A 12,556-nucleotide genomic window follows, 5' to 3' on the forward strand; every position below is an offset into this window, starting at 1 on the left:
TTAAAGTGGTTGTAAACCTCTGACATCATACATGAACAAAACATATCCTTTGTAGTGTGCGCTTGTCTCAGTCCAGACCAGAAAGTGTGTCTGTCTGCTGACTTGTTGCTCTGCTATCTGTTTGAGTCACTTTTGACAAGTGTTCTTGACACTAAGAGAAAAAAGTTGACAGGGGAAGGACCTCCAGCACACAGCATGTGATTGACAGCCTCAGCTCTGTTCCTGTGTGTTGTGTGAACAGGGGTGTGCCCATTCCCTCCAATCAACTCTCACTGAGCTCTGCAGGGTGTAATTCCTTCCCCCTGCTTTTTGGAAGCTTAGACAAACTGTAAAAATTCTGGATGGTGAACAGCTGTAGAGGCAAGAGGACTGCAGAAAAATAGGTACAACTTAGATAGAAAAATGTGTTCCATCTCCTCATATCACCTGAGGCCAGTCACTTCACTGGGTATATGTAAGTGCTTAAAACCAAGTTAAAGCACCTCTTGAATGAAGAACAGTGCGCAGATACACATGCACTCCCCTGTATTGACCTGTTGTGGTGTATGCATGTTTTGTAAGGTGGCACAATGTAGAAGTAGATTCCACCATGCAGAAGTAGATGCCTGTCTCACCTTTAGGATAGTACCACTTTTATGAGGCCTTGAATTTTATACCAGATTATTTTATGTATGAGTATTTTATGTATGAGTGTATAGGTATGAGGTTTTCCTGTAAATCATAGTGTGTAGAACTTACAAGCTGTTTGTGTGGAACTGTTTCAACTGCTGCACTAAAGTGTGGTTCAGATAAATCAACAGCCATACCTTGGTCCAACATTTCAACGACAGTCTGTCTACTTCCAAATGCTCAAGTGTTTTTAAGTCCCTTTTTAATGTAAGATAGGAAGTGTTTTTGCAATAGAACATCACTTATTAAATAAATTCCAGTAGAAGTTCAGCTGAAACAGCACCTGACCTTCCCAAAAAATAAAAAAATAATGCCATCTTATATTGTTTTCTGCCACTTGTATTCTTCTGTTACAGTTTGTTCTTAGCTGTTCCCGCTTTTCTATTTTATTGTTCAGCAAACCAGTTCAGTCAATGTGACTGACCCACTTGTGCTTCATTAAGCAGCGATAGCCCTAAACCTTGCCTGTTCCAGATCCCCAATGGCTAGCACAGGCAACCAAAGCTCTAAATTATACACTACAAATAACCTAGAAATCAATTCTTCTCCAGACTCTAATGAGCTGCCATCTTTAACTTGTGTTTCCGAGTTATTTACAGTCCTGAACCTAGCGTAAAACCAAAGCACCTAAGCTGGATTCTGGGAAGAGGAATTCTAATGAGTCTTTAATTCTATATGAAATGCTTACAATTGCCGTTTTTAAAATATGGCCGGTACACATTTAATTATTGGCTTACCCATAACGTAACATGTACCGTTTTTCTATTATTGTTCCTGTAAATGTAGTCTCTGTAAATGTATTCTCTAACATTTTTCTAACACTATTATAGTATCATAAATGGACAGTTTTAAAGCAACTTGGTATTTTGAAGTAACATTTTAGGAAAGCAATTGGTCTGTATTGTCGTCTGTCTGCCCAGACTAGTAGTGATGAAACTAGGATGTGATTAGAGGAGCAAATCCAGATCTTGGTCTGTCTTGCTTTCAAAAGCCCATAACTCCCTTGTGGACTGCTAATGTGGTAGGCATACTACTCAATACAGCTTCTTTCTCACCTAGCATTTTAGGTTTAGAAAAAATGACATTTAAAAAGAGTTTACAACCATATATAGTTTTCAGACCTGTACAACTCTACTTGGGGAATCAGACTTACTTTTTAACTGGCAAATACTTGGAATCAAATTTAAACTTTTTTTCCTGTGGGTGATCAGTCCTTCACAGCCACTAAAACAATAAACAAACAGAAGGCGCCGCCATCTAAATGTATCAATTTAATTAACAACAAGTAAAGGGAAGGGTTAAAACACACTCACAGGGATGAGCGTAAATGGGCATATCATCAGTCCTTATTCACTGGCAAGCTTCGGTGGACAGAGGCTGGATGAATGGATGAGATGTATCCTTAAAACAGCTCTGCAGTATAGGTGGATTGAACCTGGACTGTGTCAGAATGCAGATTAAAGCGTGGTTCCACCAATTTTTTTTTTGTCCCCTATTAGCAATGTCCTTTTGTTGTACATTTGGATATATATGTATATATTTTAAAAGTTTGTAAATACCTTTAAATAGTGGGTAAAGGCGGCGCTTTTGGTCTCTGCCACCCAGGCGATGACGTAATAAGGCAATTCGCAAGGTCACCTGGTCTATCGGGTCTTCTATCTCAGGAGTCCTTGCGAATCCTAGTTAGGAATGAAGTGCGCCACACAGTGTCATTACTGCGCAGGTGCAAGATCGGGAGGTGCATGCTGGGATAGCCAGCAGTACCTAATCCTAGAAATTTAGACCTGCGGGCTTCAGATGCCCACATTCTTCATGGTGCCTGCCTGTTTCCTAGATCGAGGTAAAATATTACTTTTTATCAACTAAAGAGCAGGATATCACATATACCTTTATTCAATTATTAATGGGAAAGATTAAATAATAACGGGAGAGCTTTTTAAAAAAATTGTTATGGGCACTGGAGCTCCGCTTTAAGTTCATATGACAGGCTGTGTCTTCCTCCAACAGCAAATATAGCTGCACTGGAACACAAGCCAGCTCTACAACTGGAATCAACAGTGGTGACTTCTGGACGTATTGACATCAAAGCATGATGGGTGGTAATATGTTTCAGAGCCCACAATCGCTCCTTTGTCAAACCATGAGAGCTCTCAAGATGTAATTTCTGATTCCAGTCCTAGCGCTGGCTTGTGTTCCAGTGTGGCTATATTTGCTGCTGGAGAAAGACACAGCCTGTCATCTGGACTTAATCTGAATTCTGAGTCCAGCTTTCACCTCTCCTGCAGAGCTGTTTTAAGGATACATCTCATCCATCCATCCACCTGCTGTCCACCGAGGCTTGAAGGGGTCTAAAATTAAGGGGTCTACTTTTAAAGCAGCAAATGTGGCATTCACCAAACATTAAAATTGCAGTGCGAGATAAATCCAGTTTGCATTCAAGGAGCAACTCCAGTTTGCATTTCAAGGAGCAACTCCAGTGTGAGTTGGTACTGGAATCTCCTAGAGTCCACAGCATGCAGTTTCCATTCAAGTCTATGGAGCTACCGCACTGAACTCACACAGGGCCCTTTTGAAGCCTTGGTCCATATATATACGATGTGCGAAATACAGCGAATCCTGTGCATTTCCCGCATCGCATTAAAATCGCACATCATTTATACGATCTGCCGCGGGTGCCAATGTTAAAGAAAATGACACCCCAAAAGAGCTTGCAAAAAGGAAGTGCAATTACCTGAATCAAATTGCATGGGTGTTAACAACCATGTGATCTGATTCCAGCGCAACAAAAAAAAAAGGGGTCCTGCACAGTTTTAGTGCAGATGTGGTGTGATTTGAGCCATACAAAATAAATGTCTCAAATCACACATGTGATCGCTTGTGATTTGCACAGGAATGTGGTGTGATTCGCAGCAGTGTGAATCTGGGCTCAAATTGCAACAAATTCTCACTATACATATATATGATCGACCTCCATAGAAATGTATGTTCTTTCACTTGTCATGTGATTCCATGTGTTCTGGAATGCATTCAAAATCGCATCAGTGTGAACCAGGGCTAACACTTTGAGCATGTTGTTACATGAGCTGATCTGCATCAGTAACTAAGACTTGAACTCTGTAGTTGCAATAGACGTTGGCTCTGCTCTACAGCTGAGCTGTGCTGTCAGTCGTCACGATGTAGTGGAAAGGTGCACAAGGACACCCAGTTTGTGGGAGAATCTGGTAGCAGAGAGTATTTTAGCTGATCTCCCATTGCAATAAAATTAATTCATAAACAATTAGTCATTTTAAAAGCTCTTCACTTCAGAGTGTGTTGTTTTCTTGTTTGAATAGGCTTTTTTTTAAATGATAGTACTAGTTTTGTTACGTATTAATAGCTGTCGCAAGTTTCATTTTCTCTCTTGACATTCTTCATTATTACATTTAAAAATAACTTTGAAAGACGTCAATCTGATGGTGTGCATTGTGTTTCTCTCTCCTGTTCATCCTGTAGGTATTGTGCCAGTGTGTGTGTTGTGATGCTTATGTTCTTTTCAGGATAGGGTGTGGGCCAATGTAGGAAAGAGCCTTAACTGCATTATTGCCATGACAGACAGGCTACTTGAAAAAGAAGACAGCACAAAAGAAGACAAAGTGGTTTCTTCAGATGAAGATCTCATCACATCACACATAAATGGTAAGATATCCTAATAACATCACAGCCTACAGTGAATGGAATGTGTCTACTTACAAGGAGAAGGTGGGGTTGAATACAATAGTTTTTTCCTAGAGATACTCATGCTATAGGCAGCATTCAAGAAGACAGGTCTCTGATGGAAAATGATGTATCTCATTGTATCTCCTTGTATTTCACAAAGACTAGCAATGCTCAGATGATTTAGAGATGGAAGCAGAAATCTTTCCTATTAATCTTAGTCATAGTTTAAAAGATTTGTTCACCTTTAATGACATTTGCCAAAAACATCCCTATATATTACAGCGACCTCAGTACATTAATGTGCAGTGCTCCATTTTGTTAAAGAAAATTTACTTTTTAAGCTGCTTATTCCATTGCCCTCTCTCTATCCTTTAGATAGCCTGGTCTCGGAAACATAAAAATGAGTATTCCGCTTTGTTCCCTACCTGTGCATATGCAGTCGGTTCTCTTTCACTCTCACAGAATGCTGAGCTGCTAAAGAGTACATGTATTGGTATGAAATGAAGTTGAGTGCTAGTTCATAAGTTTCCAGGACCACGCGTTCAATACTTGGTACGTCCTTCACCTTGCAGGACAGAGAGGGGAGGGCAATGGAATTAGCAACTTAAAATGTAAGCACTGTTTTTCTAAACTGAGCACTACATATAATGTAGTGAAGATGCTGTAATAAATGGGGATGTTTTAGGCAAAAGTCATTAAGGTGGGCTAACTCTTTTATATACACTCAACGGCCACTTTATTAGGTACACCTGTTCAATTGCTTGGTAACTCAAATTGCTAATCAGTCAATCACATGGCAGCAACTCAATGCATTTAGGCATACAGACGTGGTAAAGACGGCTTGCTGAAGTTGAAACCGAGCATCAGATTGGGGAAGAAAGGGGTTATAAGTGACTTTGAAATGGGTATGGTTGTTGGTGATAGACGGGCTGGTCTGAGTATTCAAAATCTGCTGATCTACTGGGATTTTCATGCACAGCCACCTCTAGGGTTCACAGAGAATGGTCTGAAAAAGAGAAAATATCCAGCAGTTGTGTGGATAAAAATGCCTTGTTGATGTCAGAGGTCAAAGGAGAATGTGCAGACTAGTTTGAGATAAGACAAAGGCAACAGTAACTCATGTCAATATGGACCAAAATCTCTGAGGAATGTTTCTAACACCTTGTTGAATCTATGCCATGAAGAATTAAGACAAAAGGGGGTCCAACCCGGTACTAGCAAGGTGTACCTAATAAAGTGGCCGGTGAGTGTATGATCAGCTTATACTGTATGTTTAAAACATATTGAGTGAACACATGTTAATTTAAGTAGCAATTCCCACCAAAATGTTGCTTTGAATTTACTTTAAATATTTTTTTATCCAAGGTTTAAAGCACCAGTACACCCAAATATGTTTAAAGCACCAGTACACCCAAATATTTTATTTATTTCAGGTACTTACATAGCGCCGTCAATGTATGCAGCGCTTTATATATATATATATACATTGTACATTCACATCAGTCCCTAACCTTCAAGGGGCGTACAATCTAACATACCTAACTTACATTCATACATACATATACTAGGGCCAATTTAGACAGGAGCCAATTAACCTACCAGCATGTCTTTAAAATGTGGGAGGAAACCAGAGTACCCGGAGGGAACCCACGCAGGCACAGGGAGAACATGCAAACTCCAGGCAGGAGGTGCTGTGGCTGGGATTTGAACCAACAACCCTAGTACTGCCAGGCGAAAGTGCTAACCATTTAGCCACTGTGCTGCCCAGTTAGGTGTGGTTGCCTATGCCCTAACCACGCTTAGTGCCTTGAAAAAGTATTCATACCCCTTGATATGTTCCACATTTTGTCATGTTACAACCAAAAACATAAATGTATTTGATTGGGATTTTATTTGATAGACCAACACAAAGTGGCACATAATTGTGAAGTGGAAGGAAAATGATAAATGGTTTTCAACATGTTTTACAAATATGTGAAAATTGTGGTGTGCATTTGTATTCAGCCCCCCAAATCAAAACTTTGTAGAACCACCTTTTGCTGCAATTACAGCTGCAAGTCTTTTTAGGTATGTCTCTACCAGCTTTGCACATCTAGAGAGTGACATTTTTGCCCATTCTTCTTTGCAAAATAGCTCAAGCTCTGTCATATTGGATGGAGAGCGTCTGTGAACAGCAATTTTCAAGTCTTGCCACCGATTCTCATTTGGAATTAGGTCTGGACTGTGACTGGGTCATTCTAACACAGGGATATGCTTTGATCTAAACCATTCCATTGTAGCTCTGGCTGTATGTTTAGGGTTGTTGTACTGCTGGAAGGTGAACCTCCACCCCAGTCTCAAGTCTTTTGCAGACTCTAACAGGTTTTCTTCTAAGATTGCCCTGTATTTGGCTCCATCCATCTTCCCATCAACTCTGAACAGCTTCCCTGTCCCTGCTGAGGAAAGCATCCCCACAACATTTTGCTGTCACCACTGTATTTCACGGTGGGAATGGTGTGTTCAGGGTGATGTGCAGTGTTAGTTTTCCGCCACACATAGCGTTTTGCTTTTAGGCCAGAAAGTTAAATTTTGGTCTCATCTGACCAGAGCACCTTCTAACACATATTTGCTGTGTCCCCAGCATGGCTTCGTGCAAACTGCAAACGGGACTTCTTATGGCTTTCTTTCAACAATGGCTTTCTTCTTGCCACTCTTCCATAAAGGCCAGATTTGTGAAGTGCACGGCTAATAGTTATCCTGTGGACAGATTCTCCCCCCTAAGCTGCGGATCTCTGCAGCTGCTCCAGAATTACCATGGGCCTCTTAGCTGCTTCTCAAATTAATGCTGTCCTTCCCCGGCTTGTCAGTTTAGGTGGATGGCCATGTCTTGGTAGGTTTGCAGTTGTTGCATACTCTTTCAATTTTCGGATGATGGATTGAACAGTGGTCTGTGAGATGTTCAAAGCTTGGGATATTTTTTTATAACCTAACCCTGCTTTAAACTTATCCAGAACTTTATCCCTGACCAGTCTGGTATGTTCCTTGGCCATGATGTTGTTTGTTCACTGATGGTCTCTAACAAACCTCTGAGGGCTTCAAAGAACAGCTGTACTTATACTGAGATTAAATTACACACAGGTGGACTCTATTTACTAATTAGGTGACTTCTGAAGGCAATTGGCTCCACTAGATTTTAGTTAGAGGTATCAGAGTAAAGGGGGCTGATTACAAATGCATGCCACACTTTTCAGATATTTATTTGTAAAAAATGTTGAAACCATTTCTCATTTTCCTTCCACTTCACTATTATGTGCCACCTTGTGTTGGTCTATCACATAAAATTCCAATAAAATACATTTACGTTTTTGGTTGTAACATGACAAAATGTGGAAAATTTCAAGGGGTATGAATACTTTTTCAAGACACTGTATAGTGGCCCCTAGCAGTCATGAACCCCGTTACTGCAGCTGTCTTAGGCTACTCACTATCAGTGTGTGTGTGTATATATATATACTGTGATATATACTGTGTGTGTGTATATATATATATATATATATATATATATATATATATAAAAATCGTCAACAAAAGGAATTATAGCAGAGCTGTAGTGGGTGGTGGTATACTACCTCTAGACAACCCTCAGGAGAATATTGTTAAACCCTCAGCAACTACTTACACTGAAATGGTAGCTTTGGGTGGAGTGACATTAAATTGCATTAGAAGTGAACACAGTGGCTCGTCATTATGAGCCTCTGCCACTGTAACCACCACTGTCTGAGCATTCCTGTTTATAATGCGCTCTAAGCCCTGGTTCACACAGGATCTGACTTTGAAATTGTGCGATTTCACTTAAAGTCGCATGATTTCAAAGTCGGATGGAAGCTCGACTTTGGGTATCTATGCAAGTTGAACCCCAAATTGGCAAAAGTAGTGCAGGAACTACGATTAGAATGATTCCATTGCCGATTGTTGCATGCGGTTTGTCATGTGATTGCATGACAATTCACATCAGTGTGAACCAGGGCTAAGAAGAGAGTAAAAAATGTCTGCCACAGAAACAACAGTTTTATGTAGTAGATCCTGTCAGTGGTGGTGATGTACTAAAACGTGAGAGTGCAAAATCTGGTGCAGCTGTGCATGGTATTCAATCAGTTTCTAAATTCAGCTTTTTCAATTAAGCTTGACAAAAAAAACCTGCAAGCTGATTGGTTTCTATACAGAATTTTATTGAGAGCATCAAAAATTCAATAATGGTTAATATCCCTACACAATTAATTGTGTAAGGTGGAGGGATATTAGGCATTATTGAATTTTTGATGCTCTCAATAAAATGTCAATTTTTCAAACCGCAGATAGGTTCTCTGCTGGGACTTCCTAATGTGGGCTTTTAGTTCACATATTGATACCTTTAGTTTGTGTTTTTGGTCCTGAGGACACCACCCCTAATTGGGTGAGTCGGCTGTATACTCTATTAGCATTTTTCCTGCAGTGGATCCCATTCACGTTTTTAAGATTTTTGGTTTCTATGTAGAGCTGCACCAGACTTTGCACTCTCCGGTTTTAGTAAATCAACTCCCTGAATCTCATTGATTTGTAAATATGAGACAACCATTGGTGCTTTCCACCCCTGGAACAGAGATATGCTCCTGTTTTTACCATCCATAAAATCGCATTTTGCCCATCCTGCAGAAACATTTACAGTTATCAGTGTTGGATCACAGCTTATTTATTGACTGTTTTTTTTTAATTGCATATAACACTATACAGTGCAAGTAAAGTGTTGCTTAAATAAAATTGCTTGTGAAATATGTACCTGCCAAGAAGAAGGTAAATTCCATTTACATTGCCCACACTGCCAAACACTGTTGTGATGAAGAAGAATCGTTCTGCATGGTCTCGTCAGAAAGTAGTGTCAATCTCTGGATACCTCGCTGCACTCAGTGGTTCTCCTACTGATACCCGCATACGGTACTTATAGGAGACAACGATGGCTTCTTGGGATGAATGGCAGGAGAAACCACAGAGTTCAGCAAGGTTCAAGTTTCTGAAGAGATGTTGCTTGCCAATATCGCTTTATCAGACCAACATTCAGTGGTACTGGCAAAGAGAATGATATAACTATTTACTTTGTTCTTTGTACATCATTTATTTGCAATTTTATTTAAGCAACAGAAGCTCTTTTACATTTATTTTTAAGAGTGGGAAAGCGTGAGCCTCTGGTAGGTTTGTATTGCTTTCTGTGTACCAGTTAGGCATATTCACACTTTCTTCTACTGAAGACAAGTGTAGCATTACTCCCATAGGAGCCGCAGGAATACTGTCTAGGTCTTCCCTAAAATCTTTGTGTGGCAGCCAGGCACATAGGCTCACTCACACATTTCTTCAATGGCCAGTCTATGGCTGTTGTTTTTGTTGTCTTTACTTTTGGAGATCTTGGATAGGGATGATGAAATTAGGTGGGATAATTCAAAAGCAGAAACTATGTACGGTTGAGTACTTTAGGCATTCTTTTAGATAAGCTGTGACGAAGTCCATGCTCAAGGCAAACAGTAGAATTTAGCTTCTACTGTCCCATTTAGCTAGACCTGCAGCTGACTCCCTAACACCAGAGGGGTTTAAAGTAGCACAAAGTCTTTAAGATCTTTTAAGGGTGTCTGTGCTCACAAGGCCCAAGAATAGCTGCCTTCCTTTGTGATACCAGACCAGAGCTTCATTGAATGGCACCTCAGTCAGCTTTAGCAGAACCCGGGTCTCAGCATTCAGGTCCTCGGGTTCCCCACCTGAGCCCTTTGGCAGTAGATCCAGCAGCATTGCCTTGGAGGGCAGCATGCTCTCTCCACGCTGGAACAACCCTATACAGGAAAGACCCAAAGCTCAGTGTTTTTACCAAATATGCACCCAGCATGCCATCAGAGCATCAGCTAAACCTAGCACTTACCTAGGAGGGTGCTACACAAATACCACCTGGTACACAAAGTAAGAGAAAATATGTGGGAACAGACGTGTAAAAAAAAAACTTTTTAAGTAAGGAAGGTTTAGGACTTCCGAAGAGTTTATATTGTTTTCTGGGTACACACTGAAGAAACTTGCACTCACTTTATTTGCTGAAGGCAGGCGTCACTTGGAAAAGGAGGGATATTAATACTTTGTCCGATGCTTGTGTCTGTACTAAGAGTTCTGGCTTTCATACATTTCAGGAATCCTTTTGTGTCGTTGTTTTCTTATCTCTTCTCACCCATTCACATTTCCATTTATAGGTTATACATTTAAATGTAAATGATCAAAATAATTAGTGGAGAGGAGTGGGGAGGCCATAGGGTGATTGATCCTACGATACAAAGGATTTTGTACAAAGTATTAATTTAGCGGGTTCAATCCAATTTCCCTGTGTGATTCCATTTTATTACACATAACTTAATTTCTGAACTTATTTGTTTTGGTTTCTTTATATGCATGGATTGCATGGGTTGTTACTGACATGTGGTGAACATTTCATGTCAATAACACCTTTGGAAATATATTTACTGAGAAAAATGGTGACGTGTTCAATGCTTATGTTATCTGCTGTATTTACAGTTGCAAGAAAAAGTATGTGAACCCCTTGGGATTACGTGGAGTTTTGCATGAATTGGGCATAAAATGTGCTCTGAACGTCACCTAAGTCACAGCAATAGAAGAACACAGTCTGCTGAACATAATACTACACAAACATTAGATGTTGCCATGGTTTAATCGCACATAACATGTAAACATTCACAGTGCAGGGAGGAAAAAGTATGTGAGGCCCTAGCTTAATGACTTCTCCCAGAGTTAATTGGAGCCAGGAGTGAGCCAAACTTGACTCCAATCAGTGTGATGATATTGGATGTGTTGCTGACAGCTGTCCTGCCCTTAAAAAACACACACCTGTTTTGGATTTACTGGTTTCAAGAAGCACTGTCTGATGTGAACCATGCCTCGCAGAAAATAGCTCTCAGAAGAACTACGATCAAGAATTGTTGACTTGCATGAAGCTGGAAAGGGTTACAAAAGTATCTCCAAAAGCCTTGATGTTCATGTGTCCATGGTAAGACAGACTGTCTACAAATGGAGAAAGTTTAGCACTGTTGCTACTCTCCCTAGGCGTGGTCGTCCTGTAAAAATGACTGCAATAGCACAGAGCAGAATGCTGCATGAGGTAAAGAAGAATCCCAGAGTGTCAGCTAAAGACCTACAGAAATCTCTGGCACATGCTAACATTTTTGTTGACACATCTACAATAAGGAAAACATTAAACAAGAATGGAGTACATGGGAGGACACCACGGAGGAAGCCATTGCTTTCCAAAAAGAATATTGCAGCACGTTTGAAGTTTGCAAAAGAGCACCTGGATGTTCCACAGCACTACTGGCAAAATATACTGTGGACAGATGAAACCAAGATTGAGTTGTTTGGGAAGAACACACAACACTATGTGTGGAGAAAAAAAGGCACAGCACACCAACATCAAAACCTCATCCCCACTGTAAAACATGGCGGAGGGAGCATCATGGTTTGGGGCTGCTTTGCTGCCTCAGGGCCTGGACGGATTGTTGTCATTGATGGGAAAATGAATTCCAGAGTTTATCAAGACATTTTGCAGGAAAACGTACGACCATCTGTCCGCCAACTGAAGCTCCACAGAGGATGGATGATGCAACAGAACAATGACCCAAAGCATACAAGTAATTCAACAAAACAATGGCTGCAACAGCACAGAATACACCTTCTGGAGTGGCCCAGTCAGAGTCCTGACCTCAACCCGATTGAAATGCTGTGGCATGACCTTAAGAGAGCGATTCACACCAGACATCCCAAGAATATTGCTACATTGAAACAGTTTTGTGAAGAGGAGTGGTCCAAAATTACTCAAGATCATTGTGCAGGTCTGATCTGCAACTACAGGAAACGTTTGGTTGAGGTTATTGCTGCCAAAGGAGGGTCAACCAGTTATTAGGTCCAAAGGTTCACATACTTTTTCCTCCCTGCACTGTGAATGTTTACATGTTATGTGCAATTAAACCATGGCAACATCTAATGTTTGTGTAGTATTATGTTCAGCAGACTGTGTTCTTCTATTGTTGTGACTTAGATGACGTTCAGAGCACATTTTATGCCCAATTCATGCAAAACTCCACGAAATCCCAAGGGGTTCACATACTTTTTCTTGCAACTGTAATACTTTTACCCA

At 40.5% G+C, this 12,556-nt stretch overlaps 1 protein-coding gene across 5 annotated transcripts in view; it reads left to right on the plus strand.

Annotated features, from left to right (window-relative positions):
- INPP4B (inositol polyphosphate-4-phosphatase type II B) overlaps positions 1 to 12,556 on the plus strand; it is an 823,047-nt gene that overhangs the window by 739,681 nt on the left and 70,810 nt on the right. For all 5 annotated transcript variants that reach the window (XM_089693869.1, XM_089693867.1, XM_089693868.1 and 2 more), the window contains one exon: positions 4,206 to 4,344. In XM_089693869.1, coding sequence (XP_089549995.1) covers positions 4,206 to 4,344 — 139 coding nt within the window. The remainder of the gene's footprint in view (positions 1 to 4,205; positions 4,345 to 12,556) is intronic.

This window comes from Staurois parvus, unplaced genomic scaffold (assembly GCF_062004578.1).
Source record: "Staurois parvus isolate SC_StPar_1 unplaced genomic scaffold, SC_StPar_1.0 ptg000639l, whole genome shotgun sequence".
Lineage (NCBI taxonomy): Eukaryota > Metazoa > Chordata > Amphibia > Anura > Ranidae > Staurois > Staurois parvus.